The sequence below is a fragment of the Sceloporus occidentalis genome, unplaced genomic scaffold (genome assembly GCF_023333645.1).
Source record: "Sceloporus occidentalis isolate IW3139 unplaced genomic scaffold, rSceOcc1.0.p SCAF_11, whole genome shotgun sequence".
NCBI classification, from domain to species: Eukaryota; Metazoa; Chordata; class Lepidosauria; order Squamata; family Phrynosomatidae; genus Sceloporus; species Sceloporus occidentalis.
This window is the reverse complement of record NW_028316991.1, coordinates 13,370,022-13,387,376: the sequence shown is the minus strand read 5'-3', so window position 1 is coordinate 13,387,376 and position 17,355 is coordinate 13,370,022. Positions and strand designations below refer to the sequence as shown.

Genomic DNA, 17,355 nt, shown 5'->3' with positions numbered 1-17,355 from the left:
ACACTCTAACATAATACATGGACTGATATCCCCATACACATACATTCACGCTAACACTGTACACTGACACATGCACTGTTAACTTATACATACTCTGTATACTGGCACCCAGACACTTATTCTCATCCTGTACACTGACACCCCCCCCCACACACACACACACACTCATTTTAACCAGGGATAGGCATGAACATGGTTCATGGTGGGCATTTTCACAGTTGCTGGACTTTTTTTTTAATTTAAAATTATACTAAATAGTGTTCCTGGGTTAAACATGCGTTAATCAGTCTCAAATATATATAGATATACACTACCCTTAGAAATGCATGCCCATCCACAAACACACTCATGACCATACACACATTCACACACACATTCACACACACACATTCACACTTGCCCTTACAGAGAAACATATTGGCTTACACTTACCCTTGCATTCAAATACTAGTTACATTTAACAGTGTTTACAGATTAAAATAAATAACATACACTACTAGACCACAAATCTACTTTAGGTGTATACCATATAATCAATGATTTTCATATTTCAGAGACCACTGTGGTTTGGATCCTGTTGTTTTTATCTGGAATATTTTGAGATAAAAAGGTATAATCTTCTTTGGCATAGGAAGCAGTCCCCTTGTGAGAATGCTGGATGCAATTATCGTATTCTAAAAACTGCTACAATCCTGCCTATCTTTGTTACCGTCAGAAAGGAAAGGCAATGAGTTCACCTAATTTAAAGCAGAACGAGACATTTAGTGTTGGCAGTGTGACACATCTGAAGGTAAACCGTCGCCTTAACCTGTATTCAGATGAATTCATTTATTACAACTTTTGCTTTAGGTTTGTCAGTTACTGTATCAAGGAAGCTATTTGTGGCAAAGGGTGATACAACATTTGCATATTATGAATTCATGTCTTAAAATGTTCTCCTTGCTCCACACTAAATCTTTGCATAGGGAGCCTTAAACAGAACCTTTACAACAGGGGAGAAATGGGGAGGGATAATCATGCTGATCCTGAACACAAGAAGACAAAATAGCTGATTTGAATCAATGTATGATAGACACCTATCAAGTTTTTAAAGAAAACTTTAGATTAAAAGTTTGTGTTGCTCACAATTTAAATTAAAGTGAGCAGGTAGCTCAATTAGGGATTTATATAAAATATACATATAAAAACATATATTTATATAAAAAGACAATTTCACTCTATACTAAATTACAAGCTGCACAAAAATGTCTGCTTGGATCTCCATCATTAGGGGGTCATCAGGGTTGGTCTTGGCACCAATTTACCAAGCAGTTGCCTGGGATGCCCAACTCAAGCAGGTGCTGGTAGTGGCTTATTCTTTATAAAAAGTAAGGTCCTTAATGATGGGAGGCCCTGGTTGTTTTACTAGGGACAGGTCATGGTGTAAACACACAATAATTGGGTAAAAACACACAAAAAAATATGAAAAAATGCAAGGGGCAACAAAGAGTATGCAAGCCTGGGACCATTTGGTCTACGACCAGCCATGGAAGTCATTCAGTTATTCTGTCTCTTAAACCCTTTAACTATCTGGTTTAGACTTCATTATCCTGTATCATCATCTTATAAATATTTTTTTGGGGGTATAAGTACATCTGTATTTTTTATACCTGTTGCTAATAGTTATATATAATTGTGTGCTAATATGATTTTGGTTTAAAAGTCACTAGCATGATTTGACAACATATATTCCCAAACGGAATGCATTGCAAAACATTTTGGTAAACATACAAAGTGCATTACTGAACATGATAATATGGATGTTGTGATGACTGGGATTCGTTTTGTACTGTATTAGAATAGAAAATTATTTTAAATACACAGAGAAATGAACATTGCCACAAAGGCAACTACTGATATATGCGTGTTATCACTTATTCTTATCATGTGTCAGCCCACCATATATGATGGACTATGACAGTAAATATGGTAAACTTGACAAAACAGGAATTAATTGTTTATTAATTTGGATGGATTTTTGAATTCAAGTCTGTGCTTGCTGGTATTGTAGAAGAGGTAAATATTGGCTTTAGCCACCATTGATCTCATGGATCAATAAATGGTCAGGAGAGACCTAGGCAAGTGATTTATAGGACTGGCGTACATTTCTTTTAAAACAAACATTTCAAACAAAGCGTAACCCAGGGCGGTGCCCCAGCCTCTCCTAAGGGATCTATCTGCCATCTTCCTTATGACACAAGTCATCTGCCACAAGCGAGGGGAAATGTCGTATCTTGGTACTCTTCCTCAGAAGGCCATAAGGGTCTGGACATCATACTACTGAGGCTGTGCCGCTAATCACAGTCCTTTGCGGTGTAAATGGCAGGATACACAAAAGATCTTTAAAGAGGCACCATGTGCACTTTAATGCATTTGATGGCTGACAGGTCTATTTTAACCCCCATTGTGACCCCCTTGCAAATGCATGATGGGATTCTGCAGGATCCATACATGTGTATTTGTAACTATACCTATGTTATTATTTTTCACAGGTTTAAGATTGCATATTAGAGTACTTACAACGCAGGCTGCATGTCCGTGTCCCACTGGAGCGTGCCTTTAATTCTTGGTTGAAGACTTTTTATTCTACCTTAGGCTATAACAGGAAGGGTTTTATCGTGCTGTCATCACGGCACCAACCTCTCTGTGTGACGTTCAATGGGATTGTCAGAGAACAATACGCACAACGACTATATATCCTGAATAATATATTAATATGTATAGATTTGGCGCAAGCCATGTCTCCGAAGGTTTCTTGTAGGAGCCTAAAATCTTTTTAGCTTTCCTCTTTCATTACTTTTAATATTCACATATTTATGTATTGGTAGGTGAGCCGCATGTATTCCTATTGTATGATTCAATATACATTTCCAAGGGAGGCTTAGTAATAAGAATATTTACAGGACAAGAATTTTCCTAGATTTTCTGTACTTCCTTTATATGCAAATCTTGTGTGCAAAAAAAATATTAAAATGTGCCGTATATGTTTGGAAGCTAAGATTCACAAAGATATAACCATATGATTAATATGGAAGGTTGAAGGTGATAAAAGGAAGAACAGATTAAGAAATGTTCTATTATGGTTGCTATGTTCCCAGGATTATAGACATTGCGTTACTAATGGCATTTCACTCCATGGGGTACAATATTTGCAGACAGCGTAAAAAAAGTCAATAAATCACCAGTCCCTTGTAATAGTGATGTTCATTGCAGGATTATCCATTTCTGGAGGTCACATAACAGTGCAGGAGGTCACAGTAGTCATCATTTCATCAGATGTTCAGTAATCACATGGGAGAGATGGATTTACTGCTAATATATTTGGGACTGACTGTTTTATGTGAAGAATATTTCCACCACCCCAGGAATTCACGCTACTATCCAACTCTAATGATAGAAACTAATACCTCTCAATCCTGGCTGGGCAGCGTGCTTACTAAACCTCCCTGGAGGCTTGGCTAAGCATGATAGGAGTTATGGCTCTACATGCTGATCAGTTATCCCATGGATAGCAAAAAGCACATTATACACTATAAGGAGGCCTAAAATGTTTCCAGAACAAGGAGTGATCTTGCTTGTCTTTTAATTTCTTGCCTAAGTAAACTCATTATGAAATGATTTAAGGGTAAAACTGCTCTAATTGCTTTAAAAAGGTGTTTATGTGATGCCAGATAAATTGTCTCAGATGTCCTCACACTCATTCAGAGACATAACGCCTCTTATCCAAGGCCAGATTATGGCAAGTCCTTAGCAAGTATTGAATAAGCGAGTATTTATTGGTTACAAAATATAACATCTATAGTTAGTAGTAAGCGTGGTTGTAGGAAAACGAATGTAAGCAGAATTCTAAAACAATTAGACGGGATGAAGAAGGCAGAACAGAGGACTTTCTTAGTTAAGCTGAAAGTCTCTCATATAGACCTTGTAAATGACTCAAGCAACCGTCCTTAGAATGTAAATCAGATGCCAAATATTGACCAAATTTCACGAATAACCTGTATTGCCTACCTACACAATCTCTGATTGCTGAGTTTATAGGACAAACACAAAAACTTAACAAGGTCCTTCACATTTAGACTGTACTGACCAAAGCAGTATATTTTAGCTTAGTATCACAAATACATTGGCACGAGCTGAAGACAGCCAGCTATTTATTGGACTTTATGACCTATCGTAACCTATTTGTGTACTTGGGTAGGCATTGTGTTAGTGTCGCTCCTTACTCATGTAGCCAATAATTGCATCTCAGAAAACGCTTACCTGTACACCTCTATAGCAAGCCCCTGTGCTCTTTAACATGCTACGCACAATGCATATGCTCGCTTCCAGAGTTTATTGAATGGTCAAAGTTCACAGATTCAGCAGAGAGCGCTAAAGGCATTACCTGATCCTCAAATAAAGCCATGTAACATAATGACAGCCTTACAATTCTTTGTGCGATTATTGGAGTGAGGGGCAGCATTTCACTCATGACCAGTGGATGTCCATAAAATGTCAGCCTTGTCTGCTTTCTTCCACCGAGGCTTGTAATGGGCTTCAGAAAAGAAAGAAGAAGAAAAAAAAAACATTTCCATCTACCAGGCTTGTCTCTGCTACAACAATACCCATCACATCCAATTTATGTTATCTCGTCACACTCTGCCAAGCACCTTTCGTCCAGGGGCTGCGAGAGGGATAGAAACGTATAATATGGAGATGCTTGAAACAAGGAGAAGATTTAAGTGAGCTATAGTTTTATCTGGTTATCTTGTATTTGTGTTCTAGGAATTACAGGGGCAGATGTGTTTGACTCTGGACTACTCAGGAAACCACAGAATAGGTATTTTGATAATTATTTTATCTTTAGGGACTCTTAAGTATCCATAAGTTTTCATGACATAATAATATATATATATATATAATATATATATATGTTTTATTACAAACTGCATTTTATATATTATATATATATATATATATATATATATATATATATATATAAAATTGTATGCAGTTTTTGAGAAAACAAATAATATTAGTTCACATCAGATGAATACAAAAACAACCCACAAAAGCAGGGCCGGACTGGGACTGAAAAGCAGCCCTGGAAACATTTGGAGAGCAGCCCCATATAGTTTATCTCGCGATTGAGCTCTTATACCCACACGCACCCCTTATACATACCCGCGTCACACTATTTGCCGTACAAATAACTATAAAACAATTTATCATATTATTTGTATTAAAATACCAGAAAGCAAAACTGTTAAAAGGCCCTAATAAATGAAATATATTACACATAATGGAATCAAAACATTTACTACTGCAAACATTTTTAGATTGAGACATTTTTTGTTTTTATTTCCTTTTATTTGCCAACCTGCCAACAGCCCCTTCTACCCCCTTTTTATTTTCTTTTGCACAGAGCCCCATGTCAAGGAGCTTTAAATTACTTCAGTTAATAGAACCTGATTAAGTTAGTAGAATCTGATGTCTTTTCGTATTGCAGGGTACATCCAGAAAACAAACACAGATCAATTCTGGTGGAGTGCCAGACATCTGCCCCAGGCTTGCCACTCTGCCCCCTTTTAACTCCCTATATGCCCCTCTGCCTCCAGAAATGCCTTATACCCCCTATATGCCACTCTGCCATATAGGGGGTTAAAAGGCATTTATAGAGGCAGAGTGGCATATAGGGGGGTTAAAAGGCATTTATAGAGGCAGAGTGGCATATAGGGGGTTAAAAGGCATACCATGGGGCACTCCAGAAAAGCCTTATACCCTCCTATATGCCACTCTGCCCCATGATATGCATTTTAAACCTCCTTTATGCCACTTTGCCTCCAGAAATGCCTTGTAGCCCCTATATGCCACTCTGACTCCAGAAATGCCTTATACCCCTATATGCCACTCTGGCATTTAGGGGGTTAAAAGGCATATCATGGAACAGAGTGGCATATAGGGGTATAAGGCATTTCTGGAAGGAGAGTGGCATATAAGGGGCATAAGGCATATCAGGGAGGCAGAGTGGCATATGGGGGGCATAAGGCTTTTATATAAAAAAATATACAGTTTGTTAAAAAAAAAAAATTTGTTTATTTACCTTCTACTTCTTCCACTTTGGGGCTTTTTCATCCTGGCCTCCGTCCTCTGGTAGCTGCAGGCCACCGTTTTCTATGTTGACAGGATGTCAGTGACAGGACATCCGGTGCTCCAGCAGTCTGAGTGCGAGGGGGCGGAGCTTTCACCCCTAACGCTCCTCCCATCACTATGCGGCCATCAGATTAATGGAAATTTCATCGAAATGGCCGATGCGTGCTGATACCGCCGGCCGGAGCTACTTTAATTCTTTTTTTTTTTAATTGAATATGCCGGATCGGCTTGCCATATAAAGTAAAATAAGAAAAGTATTAAAGTAGCTCCGGCCGGCGGTGTCAGCACGCATCGGCCGTTTCAATTAAATTTCCATTAATCTGATGGCCGCATAGTGATGGGAGCAACATGAGGGGTGAAAGGTCCGTGCGAGGGGGCGGGGCTTTCACCCCTCACGCTGCTCCCATCAGTAGGCGGCCATCGCACACGGCCGCTGAGTGCTGATGCCGCCGGCTGGCGCTGCTTTAATACTTTAATACGAATCTGCCGGCCCACCGGGAAATTTCCCGGTATCCCGGTGGGCCAGTCCGGCCCTGCACAAAAGTAAAGGACGAACAGAAACCCAGTTTTTAAAAATATGTAACAAAATACTTAATGTGAAATCATCTTCCTAGAATATTTGAGATGAAACAATATTGGGAAATAAAGTATAACCTTTACTAACTTACATTACAAAACAAAATAATAATAACAATAAAAAATACACTCCTAGAATCAGGGCATGTTCTTATGAAAATATGTAGGAATGGTTATTGTGTGAAGATTCTAATATATATATATATATATATATATATATATAGATAGATATAGATATATATATCTATATCTATAATCCATTCTAATGATCCTTAAATCATTACCATACCGGCAGTAAACAAAGGGAATAAAGAAAATAATATTGCACATTTTTACAAAACATTTTATACAGGTTTTTAAAAAGTGGGGGTTTTTTTTAGATTTCTTACAAAATATTTTAAAAAGCAATTCTTATTTCTTCTGTACATTCAATTTACAAATGCTTGAAAAACACAAAAAAACGCAACTTACAAAATAATACAATTTTGAAAACCATACTATTGTTGTATGGGTTTAAAAATTAATAACAAAAAATCTGCATATTGGATATTCTTTGTAGACTTTTGGTCCACAGTATAACTGTAGACACAATTTCTGCTCATATATAACTTGCTTATTAACATTTTGTAATAGGTGTATGCAAGCTAACACAACATATACATCCTTGCTAACCGCTGGACATCATGCTGGATCAAATTTTTCTTTGCTGGTAAACAAAATCTGTACAGATTTACAGAAAAAAATTTAATCTCGATCGGAACTTTATCTGCCCAAACAGTGAGTCCCAATTATATCACAAAAGTGGTATAAAATAAATAAGTTCAAATAGTCTATGGTTAACATTTAGATGAAATAAAGGAGTGCTGTCTTGTGTATTTTATTACAGCAAATAAAGTTCTTCAGCATGGTCTTGGTATCAATGTCTCTGATAAGTGTAGGGACGTTGAGAAGATCCATTGTTCTCTTGGTTCCGCATATATATATATATATATTTTCAGAACTCATCAGGCATGCATTGGGTCCATTACTGTGTTAGATCTCTGTCAGAGTGATCTTGAATCCTTGGTCTGCCATACTTTCCACATTCAGTATGAAAGTGTCCTCGTTGGAGTAGTGCTCAATTATGTTGTCATCCATGTTCACCAAGATGCTAACAGACAAGAAAGGTAGAAAAGTAACTTACTTTATGAAATGTGCTGTTTATACATTCATAGCACAGCAAGTTCCAACCATGTTTATAGAAGAGAAATGCATTCCAAACATTAAGCTAAGCTGAACATCAGAATCATATGAACTGAAAGCTTGACATGACAAGTATTATCATACACAAAACGGGTTTCTTTCGCCCTCCTCTCTCTTTGCCTCTCTTGTCCCTCTCTCTTTTGTTTTACTCTTACAAAATGCATTAATATGCATGGTTTGTTGGTGGAGCCCACATGGAACATTTAGATGGTCTCTTTAAGGGGGGATAAGGCAAGAATCCAATTCACAAATAATAACCTGTGACAGAAGTCCCCCTCAGACAGTGCTAAGTTCTGGTCTAGATGGACTAGGGATGAGAAAACAAGCCCAGAGGCAGCCCCTCTAACTGCTTATTGGGTTGTTTAACAAGGGAGATCTTTGCTTGAGCCTACCTAAGGTCATCTGTGATCAAAACCTCTACCCTAGGCTTTTTGGAGGGTCTTGCCTTTAAATTGGTCTCTGCATGGTTGAATGAGGTGGATCACTGAAGGGGGAATAGGCCCTCACAAACCCTTATTGCCCCAGCCCTGCAATCCGTGAGGACAGCTCCATTTTTGATCTCCCCAATTGGCCCATTTTCACTATGCCTAGCTGACACATCATCCATAGCATGCTCTGTATGTCCTTTAAAAGCACGATCCTGGGATATGATGTTAGCAGTAAAGGGGTAGTAAGATGCTAGAGCAGCACTCTAAATACAGTATAAAAGGTTATTCAAGCAAAGTGGCAAAGTTAATACTGTTTTTCCCAATATCCTGCACCATGGATGAACACCCAGTATCTGCATCATAGCTGTATGTTACATTTGTTTTGTTATAGACTTGGTCATATTTCACAGAAGAATTAGAAAGCAGATATGAACCCAAAATTCCAGTCTGCCAATAATCTATTTGTTTTCTCTCTGTGAGCAGTGCTTGAAAAAAGGTCTAAGGAGGTGACCAAAACATTGTATTTCTGGATAAGTAAACAACTGTTCATTTGAAAAGCTGGTACGTTCACCAGCCACTTAATCTGTATGATTCATCATGCAAGGCAGCAGACTGTACGGTTATACTAGAATTCTACAAATATATTTTGAATTCTCTTGACTATTTCAGTACCGGGGGAGTCTACTGCATTACATAGCAATGCTTTGCATAGAAACGTTGAGTGCTAGTGCTGAAAGAGTTATAACCTTTAAGGGAATCACAAACATGATGTATGTCATGGTACAGTACAGTCCCATAGAACACTTACAACCCATTGTCTGCTAAATAATGACTGTTAGGGGCCGTGTACCCTGTACCCTACATAGGTAGACACAGAAAGGGGGGGTATATATTAACAACAGGGGTCTTTTACTGGTGTACAAAGAAACATAGGGGCCGCTATAGATAGATAGCCCTTACTGATATACGCGGTAATATCGAGACTCTAAAAACCGTCAAAGACATTAAATTCCTTATCAGATGAGATGCCATGACGGCAGCTAACACATTGGTTTATAGCTGTTTTGCCACAATGGCCAATGTACCCCAGAGAGGACTGAAAGATCACATGTGGCTTTTTATCGTGTGTGATTGTTGCCGTATTGAGGTATTTCACCTTAAAGACATACATCAGCAGTTGAATTTCCTTGGCTTCGACAAACATTTCACAAAGGCTGTATTCTTCCAGTTTTATTTGAGGCGTATAATTACACAAAGTGATTGTGTGTAGGTGGGTGGTGTCAAGTGAACAGATAGATCAAGGCCTGTCTGCTTAGCAAGAAATCTTAATGTATATACATAAGAAACTAACATTTCAAATATGCAGCATGTTAAATTCTAATGTTCCGTCCCTCCTTCTGTCTCATTCTTTCTCAAACTAACAGATTGTAACCTTATGAGTATCAGTAAATCATTGTGTGTTCATCTTATGGTCAAATTGTAAGTTTTCAATATTAAGGGTATTGTTATTTTTTTTCTCTCCTCCTATAGTAATAGCACTACAGAATCTGCTGGTGCTCAATAAATAAACATAATGCAGGTAAATATGCTTTACAGGATACAAAAGAATAAAAGTACAAATGTGCTACATTCTAGACGTATGCATTCGGAATCGTACAAGTTTCAATTTTCACAAAATTTTCCTGATTTGTTAATTTGTGCAAATGTCTGTAAACGAGGAGGGACCCTAAACGAAAATAGCAAAAAAATGGAGAGAGCTTTTAATTTTTGTTTATATTTTGTTGTTTTTTCCACTCACACTCTCCCTATCCTCTCCCAACCACTTTTATGTCCCCGTCTTCCCTTACACAGCTCCATTTCTTGTCTTGCCTCTCCTTGCTATCTGCTCCATTATCCAGGCCTCCTGGAGTGATTCTGCAAAAGGATGGAGCCTTAACACACACCCTTCCCCCGATCGGTGGAATGGGGGAGAGGCTGTTTTCGTGGAGAGCGTAGTGGCTCTGCCGTTTTCCGGAAGCGCTCTGAGAGACCAGGCCAACAGACCGGATAGCCAGGAGAAGCGGACCAAGAAAGAAAGAATACAGAAAACATAAAAACAAGACAATACAAGAAGCAGAGCTGCGGACACTCAGCTCTCACATGCATTAACTTGCATATGATGGGCAGATTGTCCCTTAGATTGAATTTTTCTGTTCTCCTGATATTTGGCTTGACTCTCTGATTGTCTGTAATAACGGAGATGCCTTCAGATTAGCCCAGTAATATATTTACTTACCCCTTTTTGCTTTTCTTATATATTTTGGCAATCTTTTCGACTGGGATACCATATTTCTCTGATATCTGGAATACATGTTGAACAGCAGGGTTGAGATTTTATACTTTAGCATTTTATGTATCAGTATGTATCACAATGGAAATTGGATATTGCGATCTATCTGCAGCACCTCACTTGTCTTAAGGCAGGGTAGACTAGATGCTTTACTATGGACAGAGCTTTACCAAGACTTAGAAACCCATTTCCTGCTATTTCTATTCACAATTGTGACTTTTAGGGTCGTACACTCATACTCTGCAAACATTCGGTACTCCTAGAAAAGGAAGACATTGAAGGGGACAGAAGAATCAGCCGTATTGGCAACTATCAAAACATTAGATGCTAATTATTGGCACAGGATGTTGAGGTCAAGTCATCAATTAAATAACTTATACTGAAAGGTTCCAATCAATAAATTAAAGAGCGTATCCACTGAAAAAACTTTTAATCCCTGTAAGGAGTTCCATGTAATTCCTGTTCAGTAGAACGCAACAAACTACTCCTTCAATACTATAGTTACTTTTCTGAAAGGAAGTGTCAAAAATCCATTGCAATCACATCTCAGATACGCTGCTGTCACCACAAAGCGGAAATCCCTTTAATCGCATTTGTGTTATCCTTTTGACTATGCACGTACAGTGCTGTGAAAAGGTTCCCAATTTCCTCTATTTTTGCTTATTTGTTACATTTCAATGCTTCCAAACATCAACCTGTCAGCTTGTCACCCACTGTTATTACTTTGGCCCCATTTAACCCCCTCCTGTCATAGCGTGTGAGTGTGTGTGGGGAGGTGAGGCATACAATGAGGCATAATGCCCACTATCACGTATTTTACACAGTATTAAATAACCCCAACTGTGTTTCTCTGTCTCCATGCAATAAAAACATTAGTCGATATTGTGATTAAAAGAACAATGTGGGGTGTAAGCTTACACATTTGTGTGTTTAACTGCGGTTTTCTAAGGTCAAGTATATCGTATTTCTAACTTTTTCTGTATTTTACGATTTATGGAATGATTTAGTGTGCTCTCCCACTCATTCTCAAGTGTTCTTCAAGAAGCGGAGCATGCCCGATACATGCATTTTTAACCTAAATCACTCAAACAAAAACAAACGTGGTTTAAATTGGTTCTTTTACCTAGTGCTGCCCTCTACCTGTAACATGGCAAAATCATGATTAAATCAAGAATACAAATACTAGAATTAAAGACTAGTTTCACTGGATTCAAAGTACCTGGGGGTAGTAATGCATGAGCGGACTTCGATAAAATCATACTGAGTTAACTATACATTATATAAGTCTGGCTGGGGTTGACCCTTTATAATGTATAGAACAGTCAAGAAGCTGATGCACAACACTCTCTCTCTCCCGTCAGTGAATAGACTCCCAAAAGATTTCTCCCGCAAGAAGAGTTGAACCAACCTTGCATTTTAAATGCGATGAAGATGAGATTTTTCATCTTGCTGCATCTAAAGTAAAACTCACCAGCACGTGGATTAACTCCCCTAAACATATATCATATGTATATGCGATACGTGTCCATTGTACCGCTAAATATCAAAAAAAAAAAAGCTACTTACAGCTTCCAACAGTCCTTTCACTGTAGGATACTTTAACATCAAGGCATCAAAGACTTCATCCGTCTCTTTCCTCACGTAGAGAAGAACTGAAACATATTAATAAGAATTTTAAAAAAAATGATATTCCACCAAAAGTTAGTTACTTTCATAAGAAAAAAAAGATTTTGGCCATCTTAACCATATGTATCGGTTTGTCTTACGCCGTCAATTCTAGTTTTGTCATACCCTTTCAATATATGAACTGTAGAAAGCGCTGAGTAACTTTTTTGAAGCTATATAAATCAAATATTATTATTATTAATAATACTTCAAATGGTTCATTATAAATAAATCCTACTGTTTGTTTCACTTGAGTGTAGATAGTTCTATAGACAATTATATGGAGCAGTCGCTTGTTATTCAAATATGAAAAGGCCAGTAAGGGGAATGGACAAATTTTTCACACAACTACATACATTGCCTAGCTATAGCGTGTGCATTTGGTTTGTCAGTCACTGTAATTGAGACATTTAGTTTAAAAGTCCCTTCCATGATAGCTGTGACTGGTGGCAGTCCGTGGCACATATTGGTGGCAAAATTAGCACATCAATGTGTATCCTTTTCTAGGTTAGTTACAGCCAATCAGCTTTCACCAAAGAGACACAGTAACAGAAGGGAGGAAAATGTAATGAGCAATAATACTAATCATTTAGATCCTGAGAACAGGTTAACACGTTAATATGGCAGCTCTGTTTGAATGTTAACCTGTAAACTCCATTACACATGTTTATTTAGTACGTACAGCATTAAACGGTGGGAACTGGGAATATAATAGACTCAGTTTAAATGTGAGCACCGTACCTTTCTTCTGGCCTTCTTTGGTTTGCTTTGGTGGTGTTGGACCATATTCGTCATCCAAAGGACGAAGCATCCTTTTCACCAAAACACTGCTTCTGAAAATAAAGATTATATGAATTAAAGAAACACAACAGAACAAAAATATAGATTATTGGCAAATTAAAACTATTACATTGCATATTGTAAGGGGGTATGGATCAATGAAGGTAATATGTACAATCATTGCAGTATTGGTCTAGATTATTCGATCACTTTCATCAATCAATCAATATCACTATACTATAAATAACACTATACATGGAATTGAAGAAAAATGTATAGGAGTTAGTTAACACCCTTAAATCCTGAGCTGTTGTTGCCATAATTTACACATAATATATATATACATACATACATACATACAGTTATATGCACACACACACTGAAATGATTTGATTGGCTGAATGGGGTAAAAGAGAAAACTATAGCACGGCTAAATGCTTAGTGTGAATTGTAATGGCAGGAATCGATTAAAAGATTTCCAAGCGATAATTATTTTTGACCTTACCCTTCTATTTCATCATCTGTATTGTAGTAAACCTGTGGGAACATAGAACATAAAACAATTATTAACAAATAAGCTGTTATTGAAGAAAAAAAAAAACAGATGATTTATTAATGTCATTATTACAGCATTGATCTAGACGTTCAATATAAAGTTGATAAATATTGATAAAGTAGCACACAAATAATTACTCTGATGGTTAAATTAAATAAGATATTGATATAATTATAATTTGAAATTACGTTAAAGAAAGGTAAGATTAAAAGCAGCGTAAACTATAACAACGTGTTTCAGATAATGACATCACCTCCAGTATAATCCAGATGAATCTGGTAGGCAGTAAGTTAATATTGTGCAGGTTTCTCAGAATCATGGAAAGTGGTATTTAAAGCTTTGGATCTTTAGGCCTGTGTGGGTTTCAGTAGACGTATCTTATCTAGATTTCAGGAAGGATTTTACGCCACCCCTCACTGAATTTTCATTGATAAACAACAGAACTGGGATCCCAATGTTCAAACGGCTCAATGACAGATGAGGTATGTAGTAATAAGAGGGTATCTCAGAGATCTGTGCTGCAGTTCAATTTTTAATATTTAAATGTTTTAATGAGCAAGTATTTTTTGCAGATAACACAAAGGTAAATAGTCCCAGGAATAAGACAAATGCCAAATAAATTGGGTAAGCTAGAAGAATTGTACGTACTTTCATTCATACCGGAAATGATTATTAAATATAGACATGTGTTTACACGGCGTGGAACGATGTGATAATACCTGGCCGGTCCTTTGGAGATTTCCAAAGTGAACATCAGGGATAAAGAGGACAGGTTGAGAGTCCAAGTCAGCCATTGTCTTGAAGAAGGTGACGTCGCTTTTCTTCTGTAGAGATGCAGCTGATAACTTCCCGTCAGTTGCTAGATTTCCAAAATATAGTTGCTTAAAAATGGGGCAATTTGTTGAAGCTAATGTGCAAAACATGATCATAAAGGTGTATTTACAAACCCCAAACCAATTAAAAAACTTACCTGTAGAAGTGAAGATTGCTGTTAATATTATAAGTAATCTTTTCTACGCAAAAAAAACCTAATTTTATGGATTCCTTTATGAATCAGATTTTAACATCTTGGCCAAAACAGATTTTTACTAGCCATGTTACCACACCCTGGGAGAACAGGACCCCTACATATTAAGATTTGCCAGTAGGCTACCAGCTGTCTTGGTGTGTTTCTCTATTATTTACAGTCAGGATATACCTTTATTTTTGTTACTAATTAAAAACTGGAAACTTTTCATCATAAAGGGGTGGAAAAGCTCCCTTCTTGAAATAAATGGGGTGGACTTTTTATTAAAACTATTAATCCAATGTAGTTGTCAACATCGTATAAAACTCCCTTTACCTGAATGACATGAGAACATATTACCTCTGAGACTTAAAACCGCCTAACACATAATCAGAGCTGAACTATGTGATCAGCTGGAAGGGAGACCAGTTTAGAGACCCCAGTGGGATCTGTACAGATTCTCTGTACATCGTGAGATCCCTCCTGCGGTGTCTTGATGAAATTTAACAGGCTGTTTCACTGGAACACGGCGTTCGCCGACATTGCCGAAAGTTCAATTAAATCCATCTCAATGTCACAGCGAGAAGGTTCTTACACTGTTAGCAACGCTGGCTGCTGTTAATTCAGGGGCTACCAGACCCCCATTAGACAGCCTTGTCCTGCTATATAGCTGGCACCTGCAATGCTGGCCATTTATTATACAATGGCAGCGACCATGCAGCCCTCTCATTACTCACGGCGTCTTATTGCTCTAGGCAAGCACCTCAAGGCTCACCCTGCGCATAGAAATGAATGATACTTACAGTTATTGCCCTGGGCTGGTGCAGCCTGCCCTTTCCCTTTCTTTCGATTTTGTTTTCTTTCTTCGTCACGGATTTTTCTTTCCGCTCCCTAAAAAGAAATAAAAAAAATAAATAAAAAATAATACTATATATATAAAAAAAATTCCTATTTATTATCCGTGTATATTAGCGAATAACAAAGCAACCTTAAGAACCGGTTTGATGTTAAACCTGTCAGGAACCCGATGGAGGGACACTGATCTTGTGGACATTCCCTGCTGAGTGAATAAACGCTAAACATAGGTTGGGGGAATGAGCAGCATTGGGGGACCACAAAATGGTCAGACGACAGTCCTCTAGCCACATAGTTAATAAGGACTTATTTAAGATCAACACACTGGCGGTAAAATTATGAACCATTGACGGTAGTGTGTAGTCTCTCGGTTTTTAGCGTTTTTAATATGAAGTAGTCACATATTAATTCTAGGTTTTTTAAATGAAAGGATGCCCACTTAAAAATATTAACGGATGTGAACAGCAAATTAATCATATTATTATTGAAATAATAGCTTGTGTGCTTTAATAGCCTAGCTTTACCAATTAAGTTGGGAGGATATTAATTATTTAGATGGCTTATTCCCTGTATTTGGCACTAGGGGGCCCCTCTTATGTTGCTCGAAATACTACGTGAGCCGCACTCTTAAAAGATCTGATGTGTTTCATGGAAGATGGAATAACCTATTAAGGTTTATTTGGATTTCTTTTAAGACTCCGTTGGGAAGCTATAATAACAAGGAATACAATTATAAAATGGCCTATACATAAGACAGACACTGCACTTCATCGCATCGCACAGTTAAATAGGCGAGCTAACTTAGTAATTGTGATTCTACTAGTAGATTGTAATGCTTTTTAAAAAAAAAATAAAAAAAAAAAATGCTGAGCATAGAACTTCAATATCCTTTAAAATGGCGAACAGATTTCACAATCTTAATTATGGAATTAAACGTTTGTTTCTGTTTCAAAAGTTGAATTTGTTCTTTTATTAGAATCAAACAGATTGAAAATTACACAAAAAAAATCTGTTGCTGATCGTTTGATGTAATGTTTCCTTGGAAACGCACTCTGCTCTGAATAATGTTATACATGCTTTAATTAAAATAAACAAACTACCCCTACCGCCCCAATATTATTAGTAACATACACATTTAACAAGAACCGACAAGAGAAACTAAAATCCATAACCACAGGGGAAAAAAAGGCTCTTGATGTATGCATTTACGTGAGTGGCGTGATTTATGTATTTATGTATGCATTTATGTGAGCGACGGATAGATCCGTCAGGCCACTGGTTGCAGTTGATTGGCTGAGATGTGCTGACATCAGATCTATAATCCTGACATTTATAGTGTAGAAATACATAATAAAAAATTGTATTTTAAGCAGGAGTGAATATAGAGGGTTATGTATAAAAAAAGAAGGCAATTCTGGTGCATAGTCTTTTTCCTATAAGAGGAAACAGAACAGCCCAGTAGGCCGGAGCACTACATTGGTTGCAAACTACTTTCTAAAGTTCCCAAAATGAATACTTTTTCTGGTTTATATGAAGATGTGAGCGTCATAAGACCTAATAAAATCAAGTCTAGTGAGATGGAGAGCCATGTGTGTCATTTTTGCACATATTTGTACAATTTGAAAAGTGGTCTTCTCACCATAGCAACCAACAGAATCCTCTTTTGGATTGGACTATTCCACTGGTAACTATGATGATAAGACCACCTTTTGTACATAGTACCAAAAGGGTTGCTAAATACCGTATT

General features: G+C 37.4%; 1 protein-coding gene across 1 annotated transcript in view; it reads right to left on the bottom strand.

Moving 5' to 3' along the window:
• Positions 1-7,779: 7,779 nt before the first annotated feature.
• The window catches only part of LOC149305603 (grainyhead-like protein 2 homolog), a 56,798-nt gene continuing 47,222 nt past the window's right edge, over positions 7,780-17,355 (bottom strand). Inside the window, exons 10-16 of the mRNA XM_089477592.1 lie at positions 15,557-15,644; positions 14,467-14,606; positions 13,697-13,728; positions 13,153-13,244; positions 12,313-12,398; positions 10,693-10,757; positions 7,780-7,897 (exon numbers count right to left, since the gene is read on the bottom strand). Coding sequence (XP_089333718.1) covers positions 7,780-7,897; positions 10,693-10,757; positions 12,313-12,398; positions 13,153-13,244; positions 13,697-13,728; positions 14,467-14,606; positions 15,557-15,644 — 621 coding nt within the window. The remainder of the gene's footprint in view (positions 7,898-10,692; positions 10,758-12,312; positions 12,399-13,152; positions 13,245-13,696; positions 13,729-14,466; positions 14,607-15,556; positions 15,645-17,355) is intronic.